Source organism: Leuresthes tenuis, unplaced genomic scaffold, assembly GCF_036924035.1.
Source record: "Leuresthes tenuis unplaced genomic scaffold, fLeuTen1.0.hap1 SCAF_4, whole genome shotgun sequence".
Classification (NCBI taxonomy): domain Eukaryota; kingdom Metazoa; phylum Chordata; class Actinopteri; order Atheriniformes; family Atherinopsidae; genus Leuresthes; species Leuresthes tenuis.
The window spans coordinates 15,468,123-15,494,366 of record NW_027325358.1 but is presented as its reverse complement, the minus strand read 5'-3'; the positions used below and the strand labels follow the sequence as shown (position 1 = coordinate 15,494,366).

The 26,244-nt window shown below is 40.0% G+C and overlaps 1 protein-coding gene across 1 annotated transcript in view; it reads right to left on the bottom strand.

Moving 5' to 3' along the window:
• The window catches only part of LOC140305783 (protein sidekick-1-like), a 224,884-nt gene that overhangs the window by 56,027 nt on the left and 142,613 nt on the right, over positions 1-26,244 (bottom strand). The window contains exons 7-17 of the mRNA XM_072384767.1: positions 24,884-25,059; positions 20,862-20,945; positions 19,200-19,394; positions 17,797-17,913; positions 17,500-17,667; positions 16,741-16,843; positions 16,448-16,621; positions 13,251-13,387; positions 11,906-12,053; positions 4,707-4,847; positions 1,162-1,343 (exon numbers count right to left, since the gene is read on the bottom strand). Coding sequence (XP_072240868.1) covers positions 1,162-1,343; positions 4,707-4,847; positions 11,906-12,053; positions 13,251-13,387; positions 16,448-16,621; positions 16,741-16,843; positions 17,500-17,667; positions 17,797-17,913; positions 19,200-19,394; positions 20,862-20,945; positions 24,884-25,059 — 1,625 coding nt within the window. The remainder of the gene's footprint in view (positions 1-1,161; positions 1,344-4,706; positions 4,848-11,905; positions 12,054-13,250; positions 13,388-16,447; positions 16,622-16,740; positions 16,844-17,499; positions 17,668-17,796; positions 17,914-19,199; positions 19,395-20,861; positions 20,946-24,883; positions 25,060-26,244) is intronic.

The window sequence follows — 26,244 nt, the reverse complement described above, 5'->3', positions numbered from 1 at the left end:
ACTTACATACTTTGCAATCTCACAACCACTGCATTGATTTATGTTTGAGACCACTGAAGGTGTGCTCCTCTGTGCAGCTATGTTTATAACATTAAACACAGTATTATCTGTCATATCATATATTTATAGAGCAGTAGAGAAACTCTTTCCCATTCATTTCTCTCCATCTTGCAGCATCTCAAGCTGCTTGTTGGAAAAATGGGAGACACACTGAAGTCCCTCTAGCACATCCTGGGTTGCCCTTAGGGTCTCTCCTAAATTGACTGAAACTGCTTTGCCTGTGAGGAGATGCCTCAGGGGCAACTTTAACATAAGTGTGAAGTGCATCAATTGGCCCCTCTCAAAGCTGAGTGATACCGAATCCTGCGAGGCTACAGAGAGACCTCAGTGAAGCTGCAGGCAACTGTGATCTCAGTCATCTGCTCACCAACCAAAACATTAAGAACCAGTGAGTGAGGTGTTATTTGATATCATTACAGGATTATTGCTTTTTCTGTGTAAAATAATGTACAGCGATGTAATAGAATGTAATAGATAAGTGAGTCCTCACAACTGCATTATTAGGTTCTGTGCCACATAAAGCAAATATCTCAGCTTGCAAGGCAAGGTTTTCTGTAACAATAAGTGGGAGAAACTGGAAGCTGCCGTGCTGGTATTCTACACTACCTCACTGAGTCTGTGTGACTTTGCTATCCTTACTCATTCACTTATTAAAGGCTTACCCACAAAATCTAAATGTGACTCAGACAAGAGCATCAGAAAATTTAGTCATCTCAATGATTAACAGTCAGTCTATTCATGAATTTATTTTTACCACCAGGGATCTTTTCAGCCAAAGACTTTTCTAGCCCCTTTTCCCCATGTATAACCCAATAGCAAAGTGAGAACCTTATGTATATATACATAATTTGGGATTACTGAAATGCTCAATCATTTGGTTTAGTGTTAAAATACTCACAGTCAAATAGGAGCATGATGGCGGCTGCTAATAAAACTATGTATGTGTGAATATTTACAGAAAACTTTTTTTCAGTTGAGATTTTTACTGGGTTCATCTTTTAGTCGAGGACTAAGCTTAATGCTTTTATGGAGTGATTTTTAAAAATGTCTCTAAGACTGAATGAGAGATGAAAGTCTGTGTGTGTGTGCATCTTTACTGACCTCCCTGGAGTGTGTACTCAGTGACAGCACTGCTGTAGACACCTAGACCTGCTCCTGTGTAGGCAGCCACCTGGATCTGGTATTGAGTCCAGATGATGAGGTCTTTCAGCAGACAGTAGTTAATCTCTGGGCTGCTGATGTTCTTCTCCTGGTAGTCCCCTGGCAACCCTGCCAGACGGTACCTGCGCACACACACAACACAGATACACTTGAACATGTGTTGTAGCAAAGACAAATGAGAAAAGTAAATATGCAAATTGGTATGAGTCAAATCACACAAAGGATATGCAGTGCACACAGAATGCTTTCACGCCCATTAAAGTATTCAGCATTTTGTAATATTTCAGTTCCAAGTTAGAAAAGATGAGATTTATTTCTATCTAACAACGACAGTGACAAGTAAAACAGGTTTTCTAATAAATTAATTCAAAATACGCCTGAAATATCCTATTTAAAAAAATATTCATACTGTTTGTTATGCTACATACTCCTACTCCTGTTTCTAGCTATGCTTCTATGATTTGACTTGAGTCCACCTGAGTCTAAATTAATTATTACACATCATTAAACATCTGTCTGTATAAAGTCTCAGTGTTGATGGTGTATGCTGGAGTAAAAACCAAGTCATTGGGTCAAGAGAACTGACTCCAGATGTGTTAGACAGGATCGTCTTAAAGCACAGATCTGGGGAAAATTACAAGAAAAATTCTGCAGCATTTCAAGTGGCCAAAAGCACAGAGGTCACATTGAAAAATATAGTCGAAATGGCAGAACCTTATGGAAGGACAGTTATTAGTGAAGTTCTCCAATAAAGCCACCATGAAATAACCGCAAAAAAGAGGAAATTCCTTACAAAAAGGCACATGAGAGTCACTGTGGGACGTACAGTGAATTCCTCTGACCAGATAAAACACAGACTAAACCATTTGAACACAATCACCTCATTCATACTCCACCTACAATCAAATATAATGCTGGCAGCATGACTCTGTGGGGATATTTTTGAGTGACATGAGCTGAGAGACTGATTTGAATGATGAAAGTGGCATAATAAACAGCAGAGAAATCATGAGTGAAACCCTATGCATTGAGGATATTTGGAAGGGGCAATTAATGGAAGCGTGCAACTAAGAAAACACTGGGATATCTTTAGGAAAACTCAGGCCGTGTCAAAGTTCAGCTCTGCACCCAGCAGATCACCTCCACAAAACCATTTTTTATACCTGTTTCAACCTGTTCAAAGAAACAGTGGGGCTGGAGCCTTTTCTAGCTGCTATTGGGTGAGAAGTGTTTGCTGCCAGTCCATCACAGGGCTAACACAGAGACAAATAAAACAAACAACCTTACAGGGTCATACTCACAGTCAAGTTACAGTTAACAACTACCTTTACATGGATGTTTTTGGACTTTGGGAGAAAACCCAAGTACCCATACAGGCACACAAAGAAAGACTCCACGAGTCGTTTCAGGAACCCTCTCGATGTGAGGTGACAAGCGTTAACCACCACACCAGCAGAGCAACTAAAACCTGAAAATGGCTGTGAACTAATGCTCCCCAGCAAACCTGTTGAAACTTGAGTGTAGGATCATCTCAAAGACGACCCAAAGAAGAAAGTGCTCCAACTAAGTACTGAGTGAGGGGTTGAGATTCTTCAGTGAATGGAATGTTGGATTTTATTTTATATTTTGAATGCATTAACAAATCACTGACTCATTTACTTTTGCTTAATACTGTGTGTAGATAATGAAGAAAAAAAAAACAACTGAATTATTCTGAGTCTGAAACATAATAGGCTATAGATATTTGCACTGGTGTGGGCACTTTGGACAAAGGGATTTAAAGAATGAGTGAGTATGATAAACACGCTCACAAAAATACTTTTATGGCCTGCTAATAGTGGAACAATGCAATGTCAGACCAGTCTGTATAATGTTTGTGCCATTTATTCATTAGTCTCCGTATAATTTATTATCTCTTTGTGCAGCAAATAGACTAAGTTTAAATGTTTTCTTTAGATGTGTGAAGTCCATTTAAAAATCTCTGAAGACTGAACCCCTCAGTGTCATCTCTGAGAAGTGCACCTTCAAGGCCTTTGCTTTAATACATGTGTTATAAATGTCTACTTAAAAGGATATATGACCCAACTAGACAAGGAGGTGGAATACCACTTGTACATATCTGATGGAGCTCAATGGAGTAATAATCCCCATATCAGCATTTTAATATGACACCTATCCACCGTAACAGGATATTCCAACGATTCACTGGCTGAGTCAGCGCTCAATCATACATGCACACCGAACTCACAGACATGAGAGACAGACACACAAACACAGATACGCAAAGTGAGGGGGTGCTGACAACAGATCTCTGCAGAGGTGAGAAGATAACCCCTTTCTCCTCCTTCTCCACATGAAACACTGACATGCTGGTTGGGGGGGTACAGAGGAATGAAAGAAGGAGAAAAAATTTGAAAAAGAGAGCAAGGATCTGGTGGCATATACAGCAAGATGAGAATCTAAAGAGAGAGAATCTAAAGGCGAAGGCAGGAGGGGGTGGAAGCTTTGTCCCAAAAAAAATGAAACGATGCAGTGGGCATGTATGCTATTTTGCACTGATTTCTGAAGTGCAGACAGTGAAGGAGGATAGAGAAACTTCTACTGCTATTACATGCAAATCTGTGGGAGACAGCTGATGACAGTTTGATTCCACATAGCGTGTCACACTTCAGGTAAACATCAAAGGGAAGGACGGCAGACCAAGGGCATCATGAGCATCTGTAAAGAGTGCTCGTCTGTATGTGAAAGAGTATGTGATGCTGTGTCATTTTGACAGAGGAGGAGTGAAAACCAGTGAAGGGGAAATATTTTGATATCTTCTTCAACGTATTGCTAACTTAATTTTCACCAACTGAAACATCTCAAATCTAAAAAACTGCCCTATTGTGAATATACTGCGGTTACTTACTTTTTCCCTGCATTATTTTCTCAGCTCAAGTGTTTGTGTTGCTATGCATCAGTGCACGGCGGCTACTCAATATAACCTGCAGCTAATCAGCTGAGTCTGTCAGGAGCTGTGTTAGACGTGTTGGAGAGCTTGCTGCTAATCACAGCTGTTCATCTTATAGTCGGTGTTTTGGGATTAGACCAGCAAAATTGTTAGTCACAGCTGATTCCTCTCTGCCTGAGTGTGCTCTGTCTGCTGTTTACTGCAGCAAGAGACACTGACTACTCATAGATGCTCCACACAGCCCCACTTCAGAAAAGCTCAAATGTCCCTTCAAGTTTCACCAGTATCAACTAGGAAATTATCACGTGACACCTGATGTCAGTGAATTCGTTTTGCATTTGTGATGTGAAAAGATGATGAATAAAATCTCGACAAAAAAAATAGATTTCCTGGGTTTTATAAATAGATCAATCAACTTTTTCTGATTTACTCAACTAAAAACTGATAAAAATGGCTGTTTATCTTAAAGTAAAACACCACTCAATCACCTTCTTTGATACATTCAAGTGTGCACGTTTGCTCTGCATGTGCTTACCTGAGGACATATCCTCGGAGGACTCCATTCAGCTCAGGTTCTGGAGGAGGCTGCCATTGGACCATGATGGACTGGTTTGTACGACCACTGGCCACAATATTCTTTGGCGGTGCGCTGGGTGCCTCCTCCCGTAGCATTAATCTAACAAACACAAAAGACAAAAATAAAGACAGAGTGTAAGTGAAAATACTGACTTTAATTAAATTTATTCTGCATCACTTAATGAGCATATCTGTACAGCTGTAGTCACAACAGCTGTCTCTGGGTGTTCAGCCTACAGTATAATTACAGTACTTTAGAAAAATGAATTTTATGGCTATTTCTATTTTAAAAAAAAAATTCTTTTCTGATCTGGTGGCCAGATGATATGCAAATAATACATTTTTTCAGTCGTTTTTGTAGATGCATCGAGGGAATTGCTACATTTACAGCACATCATCTCACAGCTAAATTTGGGTTTAAGGAATTCTTGAAGTCTGATTTTAACAGTCTCACTGCTTATCTCCATGTTCATCTTGCTCCTTCAGTGACAGCACATCTTTCAAATCTCCACCTATACTGTTGGATTATTTCAAACAAATCACTGCTGCTGCCATTTGAAGGAAAAGTTTTAAAAATGACTTCAAGCATTCTTGAAGATTTCTCCAGGGAATGATCAAACTGAAGCGTTTAAAAGTGTTCATGAACACCAAGCACGTTAATTATTTTTGTGTTTCATTCACTGGCAGTTTAGCAGAATAAACAGGTATATTTGCCGGCTGCATGATGAAAGCATCCATCCATCCATTTTCTATACCCGCTTAATCCAATTTAGGGTCGCAGGGGGGCTGGAGCATATCCCAGCTGCCATTGGGTGAGAGGCAGGGTACACCCTGGACACGTCGCCAGATGATGAAAATAACTGTCCTGAAATTATTAATCAAATTCAGTTCTTTTAATATGGCACCAAATCACAACAAATGTCACCTCAAGGCATTTACAGTCCAATTCAAGCCAATTATAATCCAGTTCCTTGTGATACAATCATAATCCAATCAAATCGATTTAATTAAATTCCAAATGAGTCCAGTTGATACAATGCCAATTCTAAAAAGTTGTCAAGGTAAGAAACCAACTGACCGCATTGCAACCTCAAGGTGCTTCCGCTAATGGAGCGATTACACTGACAGGTGGAATTAATAACGTGTCTTGTTTAACAGGTAGGATATTTTAGACAACAAATAAGCGGCCAGCTCGAGGTGTTGCTGTGTTGGAAGCAGCCTAACAACCTGTGTGACAAGAGGCTAGATGACTGGGTCACTACATGTCCAAAGCCTAGTGGAAAGCGGTTTATTGCCAACCAGATAAGGTGCTGTTATGATTCACAACATCTTTTATTTAATGACCAGATGACCAGAGACCTCGCAGGACTGAAAGATGTGCTGGAGCCTGATAAGACAGGACACTTAAAGAGGTCGTCTCAAGTCTGTGTTTGACCGGTCAGGACTCTGAAACTCCAAGGTTTTAATGTTGTGGCTGATCCAAGGCATGTCTGGGCAGTTTCTTTTTCAACCTCAACCCCATCACAACCCCCAGAGCAGATGAGCTATACGTTGTGACAGCAAAATATAGTAAAAACACTATTAGTATAGAATGAGGTGAGACCTTGTCTTCTTATTTCTAGCGAGACCGTATGATCCTTCACTGCCTTTGACCTCCCCCTGTCTCTCCAAAATGTCTTTTCATCTTTTCTTTGATAATTTGAACCACTTCAACATTTTTTCTCCCTTATCCATCTGCAAACTTTAACCTTTCATTCATCATGTCCTTTGGCCTCAATTATTTCATCCTTCTATCTTTTAGTGATCTCCTTCCCTCCTTCTCGATACTCCCCCCTCAAACTTCACCCGTGATTAAGGCTCCCAGACTTCACTTGGCTGGTAAAGCATACAGGCTGAGCTGGTCAGCCTCTGGCTTTGCTATAAGCAGCTCAGAAAACGTAATTAGAGCCATATGCATGAACACAAACACGCACACAAATTTCTTCCAGCTTAAGACAGACTGCTCCATTTGAAGGTCTTTTCCCTTTCATGGATTATGTTTGGAGATTTAAATTACTCTCTACCTCCAACCCCCCCACCCCCCATATGTGTCTCTGAATGATTCTTTATAAGCTATCGAACCATTAGCCGTGATATGACTCCCTGTATTTGTGTGCCTGTATCTGTATGCTTTGAAATGTGCGTGCACCTCTATATGTGTGTTTATGTGAGAGCTGGGGTGTGAAAGCTGTTAGCTAGAGACTTGCGCGGGCGGATATATAGCACACACCAGTGGTTTTACAGCTGTGCTTTACTTCCATTAGGTTAGGCACTGTCAGACACCAGGTGCTGCAGGCGTACTCACACATACACAAGCACACGCACAGGCTAATGGGCCTTGTGTGAATGAGATGGGCATTAAGGTAGCTGTCTGGAAATGAGGTATATATAATTCTCAACTATGTAACTTCTTTTGACTGTAGTTGATGCAGAGTAATACACATAAGCAAACTCACGCTACACAAACAACCATGCATGCATACTGTAGTGAACAGATGGAGTCTTTCACTGTTTGACTGCGAATAAAACACACTAATGCACACTGACACACTTTACACTCTCTGGTGAAAAATCCCCGTGAATTGCCTTAATTCCTTTCCAGCCATTTACGAGGAAATATTTCATAGAGCGGGTTCAGCATGAGGACATCAACTTTATGTAGGAGATTAAATCCATAAACCTCAACCAACCTGATCCTGCAAAATTTCACATCCAACCGTACATCCACAATCATCCAAACAAACATACACAGTCCAAATCCTAACGCTGTGTGACACACTTTTTTCCTCCTTGCTATTAAGGAAAAGAGGGCATTTCCAGCAGGAATTGTTCATATTCTCTAGTTTGTGAGGGAAAGTGTGCGTTTATGTGCACGAGAGAGTCCCTGCGCTGTGGGAATTAGGAAAAGTTTATATCTATGTCATCCTCAATAGTTTAAAGCCTGCTGGGTTTCTTGCTAAATCCACGTATACTCTGACTCTTAAATTTAATGGTGTTACTGGGTTGTTAAGTCTGCCACTTTTTTAAACACAACAGAACAGTTCAGACCCAACAGGAGGAAGAAAGACTGATATGAATAGAGGGCAACCTAATAAGGCAGATGTGACGTGGTACAACCAGATGAATAGATGAGCTTATTTTTTAGTTTAAATTCTTGTTTCTTTGAAATGTTTGGAAGTTCTGCAGGAGTTTAAAAAGATTTCAAAATAGACAAGGAATACACACTAATGGAACTGTCAAGTAAAAAGAGAGCACATCTTAACATGACTCACAACCAGTTGAAGCAAACATTTGCACATTTGACCAATAGTGGCCCTTATTTGAAAGTTACTTGACAGGAAATCAGAGCAGAGAGCGGGGATAAGAAAAGCAAAGGGACGCGAACCTAGCTTCATTACAGGCAGTGCCCGCTCAACCAGTTGAGCTATCCGGATGCCAGTTTTAGCTAAGTCAAGACTAAAATATTAAGCAATTGTAGGATTTTTTGGAATGCCACAATAACATGTCACAGTTCACGAGATGAAAATGTGAGCAATGAATTACAAAGGATTTGATATTTAGTGAAATGTAATAACTCAATAACTCTTAAAGCTGAGAACCATCTAGTGTATAATGACAATGTTACCAGAGAACAGATTGGGTTTCCTATGAATTAATCATCAGTTCATAAGCATCTGTGACATGAGGTAAGGGACATTCTCCATGAGTAGCTCTTCCTGATTAACTCTAAACCAGCAGCTGAGACATTCAGTCTACTAATGCCTCATTCATTACTCATTGCCTTTATTATGAATAAATTTTTTGTGCGACACAAAGTAAGGCAACACATCATACTAAGCAGGTTCTACGTTGTGCCTCGTTACTTTACAGATACTTATGAACTAAAATGAACTATTAGGATAGGTTTAGATGTAAAATTACTTTGTATGAGGGAAATATGAGGTTTCCATCATGTTTTTATTCCACGCAAAGAGACTGAAATTTGCACAAAATTTGGAAATAATGGAACTTTATCTTTACTTGTGGAAGAAATTCACAGCATATGGCTAAAACCCTCAATGTTGAATCAATTCACAGCTAATCATTATCTACTTTTAACACTCTGTGATGCTATACACATCTTTTGATTTTTAATATCTAATTAACCATCATAATACAAAGCATGTGGATGGTGCAGATGAGTTTATCTCAATGGAACTAAAAGCTGGCCTGGTAGGTTATAGGTTAATCAAATAGCTCTCAGGAATTATGAAAAACCTAATATACTAATGTATTGTAATACTAGCATGTAGTTTATTGGCTTTTAGAGGAGTTTGGAATAGAGTTCTAATGTAAAAAAGTTCTCAACCAGAAGCCTGCAGAACTGCATCTTTTATTTTATTCAGTGTAATGTGCCTATATTAACATATATCTTATACAGCAGTGTACAAAAATATCTACTATTTTGTTCTCTGTGCAGATTGTTCTCACACATTCAATCAACATTTGATGTAAGAATATACCCAATTCTAAGAAGCAAATAGAAGATTATCAGATTTATCTCAATCTGAAGGTATTTTCATTGGATTTAGTTGGCTTTTGGCGTTTTGCTTGTTACTTAAAATGTCTAAAAATGCACACACTAAAGGCTTCAAAGCTCATAAACGTTTCCCAGCTTTGCCAGAAATGGAGAAAAGTTTACATTCATGTATATGTATGTATTGGAGTATGATTTATATTCACGTGTCACACTCTGCCTAACCTATATCACTAGTATATGTGGGATGTTGTAGCTTTTTACCTCCTCTTTATTGTTTACTAAAATTGTTGGTGTTTGAAATGACTCCGCTTTTATTGGAGTCATTGCCCTATGTTACATTTTCCTTGTTTTTCTTCTTCTTTTTATTCCTGTATGCACTGAGGAAAAGCCAATAACGAGTCCGTTCCATATCATAAAGTGAATGAATCACTCAAAAATAATTCAGAACCCAGCACAGGACACATCTATCAATATGAATTTCCTTATAAAGCTCCTAAAGTATTTTTTACCAATATGTGTCATGCGTTTGTCAGATAGAGAGTGAGGGACATAGAAGATTTTTTTTACAAGCATTTTAGTGCTGACAGAACAGCTGAAAAAAAAAAGAACAAAAACAAGTAGAAACCAAAAGAATTAAGATCGATGCTTTAAAGGGTTATGATGCCTGAAGATCAAGGTATAATGTGTATTTCATCTGGTAATGCTTCCTTTTTCAAAATGATAATGGTGTGAGTGAGGGTCATGCGTGACGTCTGTGCATGTGTAACACTCCAGGAGGCACAACTGAGAGTCCTTAGAAGTGCTTCTGCATTCAGATGTGTTAATCAGGTTTGATTGGCTCTACACACTATTACTTGATGTCCATCTCTCACAGTCTACCATATCCATGATAACTCTCTTGAGTATGGGGTAGTTAGGTAAGAAAACCACTGTGATGTAATGCAGAAATTGAAACACTACACAATCAGATGCTCTGAGTAAAAAATATGTAAATCAGGACAAGGACAAACTGGAGAGGCAGCTGAAAGTGCAAAGTCCAATAAGGACTTTTTGTCATCAATACTACAAGCTTCTGCTTCACTCTATCTCCTGTTTCTTCTCTCCATCCCCATTACTGCATTTTGTCATCCGTCTCATTTGGCACACGGAGCCTCTGCAGGACATTTTGCTCTGCTTCGCTCTCCCTGTGTGTTAATTGCAGCGCGTGCCTTGGCATCTGCGACAACTGGCGTGCACGTCTCATCAAGTCAAACATCCAGCAGATGAAAAGAAAAGTGTTGCGTGGTTACGTATGAGACCAGCACTGCAGAACAGACGTATCCATCTGCTCTGATACACTGACCAGTGATGACTTGTCTGTCTGCCAGTCTTTCATTTACAGAGATCAATCCAATCTATTCTCCGGGGCCTGTGACAACAAACATTGAACTGAGGACGAGGTAGCAAGATGGTTGCTGGACAGAAACGCTGGTGGATGAAGAAGAGGAAGATACAAAGAAGAAGAGTAATGATAAACAAGCAGACAAGGAAGAATGGGAAGCACGGTTGTGAAAATTCAATGCAGGAGACAAAAGAATAACAAAAGCTAAAAAGAAGGAAACTGTATGTGTGCAGTGTGATGGTGGAGTTAACAGCTACAGTTGTTGCTGAGTGAATTTGGAAGAACTACAACTGGCATCTGTCTGTGCTCCATCTGTCCAGAATAAAGTCATTTGAGAGTGTATGTGTATGCCTACTTTATAATGTGCCACCACATCGATTATATGATAAGTCAGTGTCAGAGATTTGGTGTATGTTTGCACTCAAGGCAAAATTGTTAAGAGGCCTGCAACGTTCCCTCTAACCCTCTTTCACTCTATTCAGTTCCATCAATGCTAAAGCATTATAATTACCCCATTAGTGTTTTTATCCTGGGACAAATATGCAAACGCACACTGACACACAGGAGCACGGGCACACACAGGCATGAAACATCTGCACAACAATCTATTTGTTTTTCAGGTGAAATTACACACATTTTTAAACACTCTCACACAAACAAACGCACAGAGCAGTTAATTTCATTTTTACCGTTTAGTTTACTGTATGCAATGGGAAGAGAAAGCCACTGAAACACACACATATACACAGATACTCAGACATCAGCAGCAAGTACAAACTGCTAAAAAATCAGAGATGCTGCCTCCATCCTCACCTTGTTAGAATCCTTTTCCTGTTTAATCTCCATGTCCCTACCCATGCCAATGGCAACCAACGCACTATAACACACACACTAACACACTTGCATGCTTACATATAGCAACTGGACTGTGGGATGCACCCACTAGGCTTTTTATAAAAAAAAAACAGGACCATTTTATTCATTCTCAATTTGTGTAAGGCAGTGTGACCAAGTCTATTTCACAGAGAAGAAACAAGGCTAAAAAATAAAAACTGTTTCACACAAATCACAAGCTTTTTGGAAAGCAACAGTGAGACACAGTTTGGCACCCCTTGGACTATAATGAAGCATGTGTTAATAATGGAAGTAGAAGGCAATGTGCCTCTCAGACGGGACTAAATGTTTGAATGTTTCTGTGAACGGAGCTGTTTGTTCTTACCTCTGTGTTTCAGCACTGTACTGACCCCTGCCCACTTGATTGACAGCACAGAGCCTGAACTGGTAGGTTCTGGCAGGTGTGAGCCCGCCCACTGATACCACGGACACTGCAGGATCAACCTCAGATAGGTAGACCTTCCATGGAGAGTCTAGACACAAGACACAAAGATTAGAGGCTGATAATATCTGGCTGAGGCAGGACAAACAGAGACACAAGAACACTCAGGACCTATTAATCAAAAGGCAAGACGGAGGGAAGGAAAAGATAAAAGTGGTACGGTAAAAGGAAGAAGGAGTGAGCTTGAGCTTGAGAGAGGCTATGTAAAAAAAGACATGGCATATTGCAGGATGCAACAAGAAAGACAGTTTGAAGAGAAGAGGAGAATTAGCTCAGCAGCACAGATGCTGCTGTTTATTGTTTCCAGTTTATCTTTCGATCTTCATGGTGAATATATATCAGACGGATGCACTATTATCCCTATTATCTCACCAGCCACGTGTGTATCTGAAAAAGTGAGAAGGATAGGGAGTAAGCCTGATGTATTAGAGCCATAGTCTGACATAAAAAATACCTTGTATTAACAGTGGCACATTTCTCTTAATATAATAAAAAAATCTAATATACAACAAGCAGAGAGTGAGTAATCAGTGTGCAAAAACTCCAATCCATTCCTCACTGTCTGGATTCATCCTTCACTGAAATCGACCAGTCAATTAGGCTCTCGCATTCCTCGTCTTTCTCTATATCTCTCCCGGTTATACCCATTTTCTCACCTCTCTCCACAAATAAAGCTTTTTCTCAATCACAATTTTGGGTGCAGTTTTGTAAGATTCAACAGGCCAGCCATTAAATGATGACTGCAAAAAAAAAAAAAAACTTATCACAATGAGAAGAATGGTTCATTTGTCCAGCTTCTGCAGTCATGTGTCGGGTGCCTGCCTGTGCATGTAAAGCTCGCCCCACTGTCGCCTTAGCTTGCAGCTTACAGCCCTCTCCCTCCCATCTGCTTCTCCTGTCACTCTGTTCCTCAGTCCCTCTTTCCTCTCTCCGTATCTCTCCCATTCATATTTGACAGAAAGCCAGCCTGCTGTTAAAACATCTGTGGTGGAGAGCGGCTGAGCCTCAAAAGAGAAAGCGAGATAGGCTAAAAGAGAGCTGGATAATAAGAGTTTATTTATTGGGAACCTGTGCATTTATGCTGCAACACCATTCACCATATGTCCGTCTCTTGTAAATGAGAGCATGTCAGTAAGTGCCAGGTAGACAGCAAGTGAACAGCTGTTTGCCTCTCAAGAGCTATAAAGTATGCTCAGGGATGGACACAAGCAAACACACACATACATACTGTTTTCAGAGAGCTCCAACACGTAGTACAGAAGAGGGGAGTTTCCATCAAAGGGGCGTAGCCAGGACAGGTGGACGGAGCGAGAGTCTGAATCATTGAGACGAGCCGTTAGGGAGCGAGGTGAATGTGGCAGCTCACTGAACAAAACAGAAAACAGAAAAACACCAGGTTCCAATTACATTTTATCTTGTGAAATAAAACCTTGCTCTGACATCATGACTTTGTCAGGTGTGTGAGGTACATGTGAAGTCAAGAACAGCAGTTCATTTATTCAACTTGAATAAGAGACAAATGTGAAGCAGCAAGACTGACTCAGTTCTAAGGTAACAAAGAAAATTCTACTGGCACGTCTACAGCTCATTCAACAACATACTGCATTATAGCTGCATTTAAATTGGATGACCTGCAAGCATTCATATCACTAGACAGGAGAAGATGATTGAAATAACTCTGACAGCCACATCGTATCTTCCTTAATCTTGGTTTTCTAACAACTTTGGCTTGTATGAGGCACCCATGCTTGTTTGGTTTCTAAGCAGAACCATGTTATCAATCTCCAAGTCCAATAGACTGGAGTCCAAACTGAAAATACAACATGAACGCTGAGACCCTCACAATCCAGATATCAGAACTCCAATATGACTTCAGAGTCTTGGCCAGACTATTTCTTGGCTGCAACAGTTGCCAAGGAGATTTGAAAAAGTCTCTTCTGCCAGGCAAGAAAAGTTCGCTGAGAACCCCACAAGCCCATAACATGACAACTTGCAGTTTTAACACTTTTTGTACAGATTAAGCGAACGAGATATAATGTGTTAATTAGTGAGCTCTGAATGTGCTGGCAGGATCTTTTCTCTGACACACTTAAATAAGCAGTTTGTGCCTGTTTCTAGTCTCTGCAAAGCTAATGTAATCATGTGCTTGCAGTAACTTTAAATTTACCATCACAATATGAGAGTGGTATGAATCCTCTCATTCCTCTTTTGAAAGATTTCTATAGATTTTTAACATCTCGGTGAAACGGGTCTGTCTGTTATGTTTTTCCAACAGCCTTGTATTAAAATGCAGAGACTATTTATTAGAGTGATGTGTCCTTTCTGTGTGCTGGTATTCTATTAAACAGTGTGCGTCCTTCCACAGGGTGATACCTTTCATTTATGGCTTTTGTTTGCATATTTTTATTCTTTACACGCTCAGCATAACCACAAAAATATCTCACCGCATCTATTAAAAAGAAATTTTCTGAACATTTTCACACCCCTTGCTGAGATTTCTTGGCCTCCTTGCCACATTATCTTTAAAGTAAACAATACAGATACATTCATGAAAGTAATATAGAGAATTTACACATCCGATCAGGCCAATTTTAGCGTATTATGATTCTCTTTTAAAACGGACGGCTTGAAAGAGAAGATGAAAAAAACAAAGCAGAACTCAGGGCTCTTCTGTGGAAGAGATGTGTGCGGAGGTAGCAGGTGCAGGAGCATACGACAGAATTGAAGATGTTTACACACAAGAACCAAACAAATATATTAACTGTGAAACCGCGGTAAAAGAGATTATCCATGGTGCCCAGACTGGCTGCATCTCATATTCATGAGCTTATCAATTATTTCTAAGCAATCACAGATGTGAGAATATGCTGACCAAGGTCTCTTCTCTGATAGGGTGCAAGCTCCTGTTAGTTGCATTAGATGATGCAAGTTTACAAATGTTTACCTTGGTAGCGTTTTTTTTTTTTTTTGTTCTGCAGTTCAACATTCAATAGTGACGTGGGCATGAATCCATAAAAAAGGGACAGAAAGGCAGCAGGGAAAATGGATGAAGGGAAAGATGTATTGGGAAGAGTAGTATATCAAGCCATGACAGCAGTGATTGAAGCGAGGAGGTAGCAAAGGGAATTGGACCCATTGTTTTCTTTTCTGAGCTGACATGATCATATTAATTAATGACTGAGCATAGAGAATGTTAGTGCAGCTACGATCAGCAGCCCTCCCACTAAACACACACGCACTCTCACAGAGACATGAACGAGTCTTGCAGGAGTTGAACCAATAACCTGCTGGTAATTAGTCTGTCTCCTCAGCTGCCAGCGTCTGTTAGCCTCTGTGACCCGTTGCTACGAAGCTAACAAGAATGTCAGTCGCACACGTGGACACATGTGAATACACATGTACAGACACAATCATGCAGAGTGTTGAAAAGAAAACCCTTCATTTCAGTCATGTTTTCACACAGCTGTAAACACTGATCTGCTCCCGCCCTCTGTGTCTGACATGAATAACCTCTTTTCTCTCTATAATTCAGAAGGATGTGGACTAATGTTCTGCCTCCCTACCCTACCATGCAATTACATTAATATATCATAAGTACCTTTTATAAATATATTACCAAAGTGCCTATTAATATATAAAGGCTGCCTGACTACCTGTTCTCTGACAGCAGCTGTATGGGTCAGACTATGGGATACGCTTAAAATATATGTGGCATGTTTGAATGTCAGCTCCAGTGTAAACATTTGGAAAACTGCTCATTTAGACATGAACGTATGGCTGCACATAAACATGTGCATGCGCATATATCACACTGAAAGAGTAGTATGGTTGCTGAAGCAAAGAGGAGGGGGTGTATTACATATAAAGGTGTTCTGGAGTCAGATAAGTTGCCACATATTAATTAATTAATATTTTCTAACAATTGTTTTATTATCTAGGTGTATTAACCTGGCTTTCAGAACTTCCATTTTTGTATGATTTTGGTCTGGCTAACACAACAATTTATGTACTTCTAGTGTCATGTAAAAATGCTTACTGCATCTTGATTGAACACGTAACAACATGGAAAAGTTGTTCAATGTTCAAAATCTTTTCTTTTTGTTTGGTGGTGTAACAAACCTGTCTGTTGCTTTGCTTGAGTTACATCTTACATACAATTTCTCTTCTCTACTCTACAATACTCTGGACTCAATCCAGACTGCCAGACCAAAGAAAAAAAGCAGTGATTCAGAAATACAAATACAGTAAATAAAAAAAAAATCAAAGAGCAGACTTCTATCTCAAGAAGCAAAACAAACAGGTCTTAATAAAGCAGCTCTCCATGGATCCACTCAGAAGCAAATCACCGCTAACGTCTGTGTTTAAAATCAGAATAAAATGCGTTTGTGTTAAACAACACAAGGGGATATTATTCTCAGAACTCACATGACTTCGAGGCGTGCAGAGTGAGAATCATTGCCAGCTAGTGATGTCACAGTGCAGGTGTAGTCCCCAATGTCACCTGACCATGTCTGTCCAATAGTGAGAGAGCCCTGCCGCACAGAGACACGGCCACCGCCGCTTGGAAGAACCGGCACACCGCTGCGATCCCACTTGAAGCTGCAACAGAGGTGTTGTTTTTGTATTACAAGACTGAAGACATGAACATGAACCATTTAAATGGAGAAGAGACTTTGAGTCTAAGTATGAATTTAATGAAAACAGTGACGAGCAGGTACCTGATATTGATTCTGGGGTCATGTGTAGCATTACAGTCCAGAACAGCAGTGGTTCCTTTGATAACACGCTGGTCTGTTGGAGGCACTGAGATCACTGTGCGACCTGACAAGTAATAGGGAGAAAATGCAGAGAGAGATGGAGGAGAAGGAGCAGTGATACGCATTCAGAATCTCCCTCTTAAATCAAAATCAATGGCACAGTCTTTGTTAACATGTGTACATGAAAATGAGAGGTGCTCAACAACAACAAGGTGTGAATGTGTCCACAGGAACTACCAAAATTATACAGGACACAAGCCTGCTTCACAAACACTCAGACACCCACATGCACAAAGCCGAACACTTCACTGGTGCTTTGCTCCACTGAGGTATCGATATGATTGAGAGAATAAAAGGTGCACAAATGAAAAATACATGCGGCTGTAGAGAAGAGGCCTCTTTTATGTCCTTAACTTCACTGCATGTCTGTGATGTGACCAAGTTGTTGATGAAAAAGAGAGTCTACAATTTGGAACGGTGACTGATCAGCCAGTGATTGGTCATCCCCTGACTTTGCTGATAAAATGATTATTTCCCTGCTGCACAAGCCCACTACATTAATTACCAATTGTACAGCTGTTTACTAGCCTGAGCTAATGTAATTGGACAGGTATAGATAAACTGGTGGTCCACATCTGTCTTAGTCTCTTTAGCAAATATATATTGAGCTCTTTAATGTGCATTTGTTGAGTCTATAGCAGGTGCGTGTATGTGTCTTACTCCAGACGGTGAGTGTAGCGGTGGCGTTGATGGTTCCCTCTGAGTTCGAGGCGATGCAGGTGAATTCACCTGAATCCTGGAAACTGACAGGTTGAATCTGCAGACCACCTGACTGCAACAGTGTGAACCTGGGAAGTTGGAAAGAGCCGCTGGCTACCACCTGCAAGCCTACAGAGTCAGAGAGCAATAAATTAGCCTTGAGGGAAGGAAAGAAAGCAAGTCATTATGCACATTTCACTTACAAACACACTGACGTGTGCATGCTCAGAGTGTGTTGTGGACTGTGCGGCTTGGTACCTTTCCTCCAGGTAATGGCAGGTTTTGGAGCTCCAGTGTTGTGGCAGGTAAACAAAGCTGTGTCGCCATCAGTTACTGTTTGGTCAGAAGGGGGGGATGTAAATGTGGGGGCCACGCCTGAAACACAGGGGAGGGGAGACAGAGAATGACTACTAAGTGCATGCAGGTGGATAAAGAAAGAAGTTAAACTAAAGCTTAATAGCAAACAGAAAAAAGAAGAATGGATAAATAAAGGATGACAGTGTTGATCTAAATACTAATGCAGCCTCTCTGATCAATGAAGGCTTTATTCACTACCTGGTGCTACGTGTGTGTGCATACATTTGGACAGCAGCAGTGTAGAGGCTAAATGGGGACCATTAATTATTTCAAATGTTCACTAAACAGTATGTAAATCTGCAAACCATGAAGAAAGAGTACAGCATTCATCTGACTGTCAGTTTAATTTAGTGAAAAAGAGCTGTTGTGTCAGGTGGGGCTGTGACTTGATGGTCACGTCACCAAAACCTATTAAAAAAGACTGGCGGATTAATTTTTCAGTCACATATCAGACTCACTTTGCAAACTAAGCGAGTTTGAATTAAATTTAAAGTTACAGTTTTACATGTCAGGTCACACAGAATGCAGAGGACGAAGTGGAAGAGTGAAATTGATATGTCGTAGGTCTAATTGTTGTCAAATCTCCCAACCCGTGGCAATTTCCATATGTGTGGGTATTTGTAGGATTGTAATTGCTGGTTAGAGGCAAATGAAAAATTTAATGATGTAACCTTAGAGATTAGGAAACCACTAGAGAGTTACGTTGGTTGGCGAATATTATCAGCGGACATTGGCTTAATAAAGATCTTTTTCTGTGTTGGTATGTATATTTGTTAATATGAGAACACTGCTCACTGACAAATAGTGATGCAGAGGCCACTGTGTCATCATGATAAGCTGTGAGCTAATTCATCAGTGGCTTCCCTGAAAAGTTTGATAACAGTGAGCATCATCATTGATCATCATTGCTTCCAATAACTACCATAGTATATATATATATATATACTGTATACTGTATATATATATACTGTAGGTATACATTATGAATAAATGAATAGTAAACTACTTATTATGACTGATTGGAAAATGTTTCATGAAACTGAACAGTAATGAAGGTCACAGTTAACTGCAGCTCTTAAAAATAATCATTACATTCTGTATGTCAGTCAATATACAGAAAATGACAGAAAGATTAAGGTGAAAAAGGAGTGCAGTAGGGTTAAGTCAGATAAATGTAAACGGTACAGTGAGAGTGGCAAAACACAAGCAAAACAAGCCTAACCTAAGAAGAAAGCAAGGATGACGCAGGTGTGTTCATACAAGCTTGTGCTGCAGAGTGAACAGAACATGTCAGGCAAACTCACTGGAGACAAGGAGTTCTGTGTGTGCTTGAGTTTCTCCGGCAGCGCTGCGAGCAAAACACTGAAATATTCCTCCATCTCCAGGCTGCACCCGGCGCACCGTCAGCCCAGTGGCTGCACTGACCTTGTAGCGAGGGTTGGCCAGTTTGGAGAGAGGCACTGCGTCCTTATACCATTCAATTCTAGGATTAGGCACACCTACATACATGCATGTGGATGAAAAACAAACACAAAGGGAGAACATTTTTCAATTTCTTAATAACAATCCAGCTGACCTCACCGTAGAGCCAACTGCTCCAACTCCCACTATATAAACCATACACACTGTTTTCACAATCTTTTCTCTCTCCTATCCTTCTTGGCTCTATAAATATTAATGTGGGCATAATGAGTGTTAATATCATATTGATTGGAGGATGTGGGTGGTAGAGTAAGGGTGGCGGAAGGGTCCAGAAAACATTCTAAAAAAAAAGATTTGAATAAGTGCAGCACACCAATCTATATTATCAGCATGACGGCCACCTCTCTGACCAACATGCCAGATATGACAGGCAGGAAGCTCATGCAATTTCTCCATCTGAACCTCTCACACCTGTGTGTGTTTGTGTGGCTGTTTGGGGAAGGGAGAGATGAAATTCCGACTTTCTCTAAATCTGTTGGTGTCAAGCTTTCACGGGCATGTGTGAAATATTTGTCACTCCCTCCTTGTCTTCCCCACTCTGCCACTCTGTCTTTTCCTCCTCCCTTAATGCCTGCTCCCAGCCTCCATCTCTCTCCATACCCTCAGGCCTCTGCTATTTAATTACACTGCCACTGTATCAGATTACTGAAGAGGAACATGAACTCTGAGCGAGTGTGAGAGAGGGACTAAGGGGGAATGAGAGGGGTGTATGTTACAGTTTTACGAACAGTGTCCGCCCCCTTTCATGTGTAAGTGTTTCCATGTAATCCATTTGAAGATAGGAGTCATGGACAAGTTCAATTTCCAACCCTGGTCTTAGCATATCAGTGTGTTTGTACAACTAAAAGCCCAATGCCACTGTCCACAAGGCCTTCAAACTAAAGCACTTAAACTATAATTTGAATGATGCTAAACCACGGAGTTCGTAAAGTGGACACAGTCACCTTGACACAACCTGGATGGGTGATACTTGTATAAACAGGACCAATGACTGCTACGATGCTAAGTGACTCAACAGTTGAAATTTGAAGTTGTCATCAGAGGATGCATCAGATCTACGATCCGTTTAGAGATAAACACAGACTGTGGGCCAAAGCCATGATGTTACAATAGACTCAGTCTGCTGTTTAGCATTGTCCCCCTGATGAGCTGTATGTAATATTTTCGATGAAACAGTAAAATGTCTCACTTTCAGCATTGGACATGTTATCCTCATTTTACACAGCCTCCCAACTTCTTTTGGAATTGGTGTTGAACATCAGCATTTATTAAGCAGATCTTTTTCTTTTGGACTCGTATGGAAACATTTCTATGGCAGCCAAACATGTCTTCAGACACCAGGTTTTTTGCAGCAACTTTCAGTGCGGTCATGATCGGAGCAGAAAGTTTGAACGTGTTGGGACCATATGTGACACAACCCATTTTGTCTAAAATGCTTTGAAAACTATGTCTACACACACACACGCACACACACAAAGTCTTACCTGAAGCCTGGCAGGGAATCTCTACATTTCTGTCGATATCAACAAAGATCTTCCCTTTTGGTTGAACAGTCAGCGAAGGTGGTTCTGCAGAGAGAAAAATTGAGGACAAACTATGTAAAGCATTTATTTACAAATCACATTCTCTAGCAATTTTGCATAAAACGACACCTTAAATGAACAAGAAATACCAACACCGAAGGCTTGAACTTTAATAACTTTGCTGAAAAAAGTCCTAAAAACTTTGAAAAGACAAATAAAGAATTCAGCATGGATAGAATAAAAAGTTTCCCCTTATGAGAAGAGTGTCATAGCAAGGTAGTTTTTTTTAATCTATATGCCCTGTGAATGGACTTCCACAAAGTCATAGAAAAACCCATTCTTTGTATATCCTAAGGGAAACAATCATCTTTCTAAACTACTCCATTCTGCTGCCAATAGTAGCTCAGTTTCATCTTCACTGGGGTTGCTCTAAATGCTGACACAAGTTAGGAGAACAAAAAAAATGTGAATATATCCCCTGTAGTGTATTAGTGTAAAGCAAAATTGAATTACAAGATATATATACATATATAGATATATATACATATATATGTATATATATATATCACCCACTGCTATATAAACTCCATTTATTTAGAGATATTTGTTAATACTTAGCAAAAGATATCGACACAGTGAGAATAAAATGGGGAAAAGAGAAAGACAGAGGATGTCTACATTATTTTCTGTCTGGCCACTATGGAAAATATGCTTCACACAGTATTGGCAGCAGTTCACTGAAAATTACCTTGAATCAAATTGAATGTCCGGTGCACAAACAAAATGTTTTTTTGCTGTTTCGAGCAAAAGTGTATTTCTTACGAACAAGTAGGACACATTGTATACATCTTATTTCTGGTTTGATATTTGAACAGCCATCACAAACAAACAGTGCTGTTTCAACACTGTGCGGCCATCTTAAAGCTGTTGCACTTTAAAGAAGAATTCATTTCCTCCACGGTTTCCTTCGTTAGTTTTGTTCCATAGCACATTGCGATGGGTAAACTCAAGAGGCAAAAAAAGAATGAATAAATGAATAAAAGAGAGGAAAAACTACGTTTGCTCCAGCTGTATGTGTGTAGACAGCCACACGACAAGCACTGGACCTATTTGGCTTTATTCCTATTTTGTTCCTATTTTTGTTGTGTTTGTCTCATTAATTTGTATCAGGCCATCTTTTAATGGTGCTCTGTGGGATATTCAGAGTGGTGGATTATTTTATAATCCAGGCCCAACCTTTAAATCTTTGATTTGGACTTGTTTGGAGAGCTTTTCGTCTTCATTGAAACACTTTTTTGTGTAGGTCCATAAAATCTCAAAACAAATACTTTTAATTTGCATTTGGTATAATGCATCAAAATAGCAAAAACAATAAGGGAGGAAAATTTATGTTGGTATTCTACCTTACCGCTATCAGTCTTTACAACGTCCTGTGCAGAGCACAACTTGGTAAGAGAATCAGAGAAGCATGTAGTAAGACTCTTGAAGGATAGAAGAGAAAAAACTAGAGGTACAGTGAATAATAGCTATGTGGTGTGACGCTGATCAAACAGAGGCATTATTCCCCACCTTCAGTCAGGTGGCTGCAAAACAAACAAACAAAAAGATGCAGATGCACAAAAAAAGAAAGAAATAATAATTTTTTATAGTTTTGGGTGGCTGGGTTTAAGTCTTTGAGCTGTTGTGGATTCCCTGTTGTCTGCCTGCAAAACCAAGATGGAGAACAACAATAGATATACTGTTGTTTGCACCAGTAGCTGCCTATACAGTATCCAACAGAAGGCTGCAGAGTCATACATATTCCTATTAAAGGATCAGCAAAAAAATAATAAAATTGAATAACGAATACCTTTGAGGCTGTTTTTTTTTTCTCTCACTGAAACACATACACTATTCTGTTTAGGAATCCTCTTTATTGCATCAAGGTCTGCTGAGCCAAAGAAGAAAAAAGGATCAGTAGCAATGTATTCATCAGTCTTTACTCCTCTGATACAAATGAATGTATGCAGACTTTGTCTCTGACAGCTACACCTTAAAAGTGCTGCTGGACTAATGAAGAAAGATAATGTATATGGGGGTAAGGAGGAGATAGGGTGAAAGTTAAAAAATTGGTTCTAGATACTGATGGGGGATACAGAAAAAGAACGAGTGCGGGATGAATATTCAGGCGGGTCTATTCTGACTAGCAAGTATTCTGTAGGCGTGGGTAGTTCATATTCTCTGCTTAGGTGCACCCTCGCTCCAAAACTCACTGCAGATCAAAAAGACACTGATAATCTGGGGGAGAAAAGTTTCGCTTCATCAATCACATACTCCTCCTGCTTGCATGCTTGTTCTCTATTTATGTACACACGCTGAGGACAGGAGTGGATTGTTATGGGAGCACTCTTGCTTGAGCATTTTCCATGTTCTCCTATTAATTGGCGACTCCAGGGAGCAAAACTAATTTAGTTGCTGGGCAAATAGGCACATGTGTCTGCGGTGCAAATTTGAGATAGTATCTAAGCATGAAGTATACAAAGACATTTACATGAATGCAACAGCTGTTTGTGACCACAACAGGCATTTCATTGGTGACTGTGGACAAAAGATTCAGCTCGAGCAGTGCTGTAGCTGACAGGCACTGCCTGGGGAGTTCAGTCACACTTCCAGGAGAAAAAGTCAGACGAAATGGAGGAATAAACAGAAGGGAATAGAGCCCCGAAGGAAAAAAAAAAGTACAAGAAAAGACAAAAGCAAGGTGAAAACAGAAATTAATCACATGATGAGGGCATTAGTGGACCAACTGCGGACAATATTGGATAATGATGTTAGAATTATTGTGTGTTTACTGAAATTACTCATGTTGAATGGACATAAATCTGTTTATAAAGCCACGTTGCGGGGCTTGCCTCACTTTCGAGGACAAAAGAAGACACATTCAGCTCTGGTCATAAGGCCACATTCAAAGGTGGCCTGGGATACATTTATGCACTTTGTTAAAATAATCTGAATGTAATCCATTTATGGGACACACTCCAGGAGCAAGCCGTAGAATCGCCACCAGAATGCTTTCCTCCTTTCCCAGTTTCCCTAATAATCACATAGTGTAAAAAGCTTCTCAAGAGTTATATCAATCACAGAAAACCTCCTGCTTGTCTTTGGTAATTTCTGTGGAGACAGTGAACAAAGCAGCGGTGAGCAAAGCTCCAAAGCTCTTCATCTGTCAATCCAGGGAGTCGCCTTTTTAATGAGCCTCAACTCGAACCAGCTCACTTACAGCTGGCTTGTTGAATACACGGAAAAAGAAGACCAAATGCATTTTCTTGCAGCAGACTTTGCTATTGTAGCCTGTGGATACGAGCTACTATAGTCTTAAGTGAGCTGTCAGGCAAGCGCGAAGAAAGCTGGCTATATTTTCAAATTGCTGCATCAGGAATATTTACATGCAAACTGGACTTATAAGAGACAATAAGTGAAAGATAAGATGAGGCAAAGTTGGAGATGCTGCAACAGCAATCTGTGAGAATACACAGAATAAATCATATTTGTGCTAAAAGAAGTCACATTAATTCTAACTTCCAAAGGTGTGTTGCATGTGCAAACACTTATACACAACAGCCACGTTCCCAGCTAAACCGTGTAGAAAACAGCAGAAACTCTGCTGGAGGGCCATCTGAATTACTGAGTGTAATTGGGATTTTACAGAAACATGAGCAGACCTGCTGATATCCTGTTTGCTACTCAGCTGACATCTGACTGTGTGACATAGGCCACATGTGTATTTGCATACAGAGAAGACAACCTTTGATCTGATCAAAAGTGATGATTCTTGGGCGTATGTACTGCAGCACTTGGTGTGAACACACGCACTTGGTGCTTTTCACTTGTCCCCGGATCCCCCAGCGTGCTTGGAGGCACCAAATGTGAGCAACCTCTAAGTCAGTATCTTCTGAAAGGATGGGAACATGACTGTGTTGCAAAGTAGCAGAATAATGTCTTACCTATTACAGTGAGGTGAGCTCTTGCCTCGATGGATTTGGCAGTACTGTTGCTAAGCAACGCTTCACAAACATATAAAGCAGTGTCCGAAGAGGTGGGGGCAGGAAAAATCAGTCGACGCCCGCTGGCCAGTCGACGCCCGTCACGTTTCCATGATACCACGAGGCCATCAATTGGTCTACGAAGAGAGAAGACACGAGGAGACAGGAGGAGTGGAGAGGGGAGCGCAACAAGAGCGGGAATTGGAGAAAAGAAAAGGAAAGGGGTGACAGAAGGCAATTACAACATATTAAATCCATCAGTTTATTTGTCAATGAGGCAAGAAATGAATGATGACAGTGTGCATATCAGAGCAGTCAGCTCTACTCAGCATGAAGTAGCTTTAGTCAGTTATTCTAAATGTTGAGAAAGGAAATGGGTTTTCCTGGAAAAAGAAATTTTGTTTCGGATAAACAACATCAAAACACCATCTCTTTTTTGTGTGGGTATTTGTGTAAGACAACATCAATACAGCACAGCGTCTGTTTGTGAAAGCTTGGCCCTTTTTTGATTGTGTGTGTTCTCTTGCAGACTTTAATTCTTACCTGCTTTAGAAAAGCAAGAGTTTCATAAAACCACTACTTTATTAGTAATGACAAAAACAACCTCACAAATTATGTGGATGAAATTATATGAATGTATTAGAATGGCTTCACTTGACTTTAACGTGCTTTGATATTTATGTGTACCAAATTCTGTACATTTTAGACATTCTTCCTTTTTCACTCTTAGAGCAGTCACTCTGAGGTTGTTATTAGATGGCGGCAACACAAGAGGAAATAGAAAGATGATGATGGTATGCCAGCCACAGCCAGATTGAATGTTGGTATGATTTTGAGATATATCTTTATATATCAGGAGATTCTACATATAAAAGGCTATTTTGGCTATTTGTCACTGGCATAAGAAAGAATAACAGACCACACTTAAGATACAACGTTTGTTTTTCCTATATAACTCAGGTTCCTCAAAGTGTGGCTGAATATGCAGCCAAACTGTAAATAATAAAGTTGGACAAAAAATTCAAAAACAACAATCATTAACTGAGACACAGCTAGGAGCATCAAGCTTTTTGTTTCTTAGTTGTTACATTTACAGACAAACATGGGTAGTAAGTTAATTAAACATGCTGCTACATTCACATGTCCAACATTTTTCTATTCACTAACTCTATGGGTTCTGCTTACAACAAAGGCCAACTAATACTGGGCCTTACAGTATTATGTGTTTTCAGTCAAGCCTCCAATTATTTCAGTACTTTACCAGGACTGCAGTGGTGCAAATACAGTAACTGGTAATTATTGACAGTAGAAAGCAGATGATT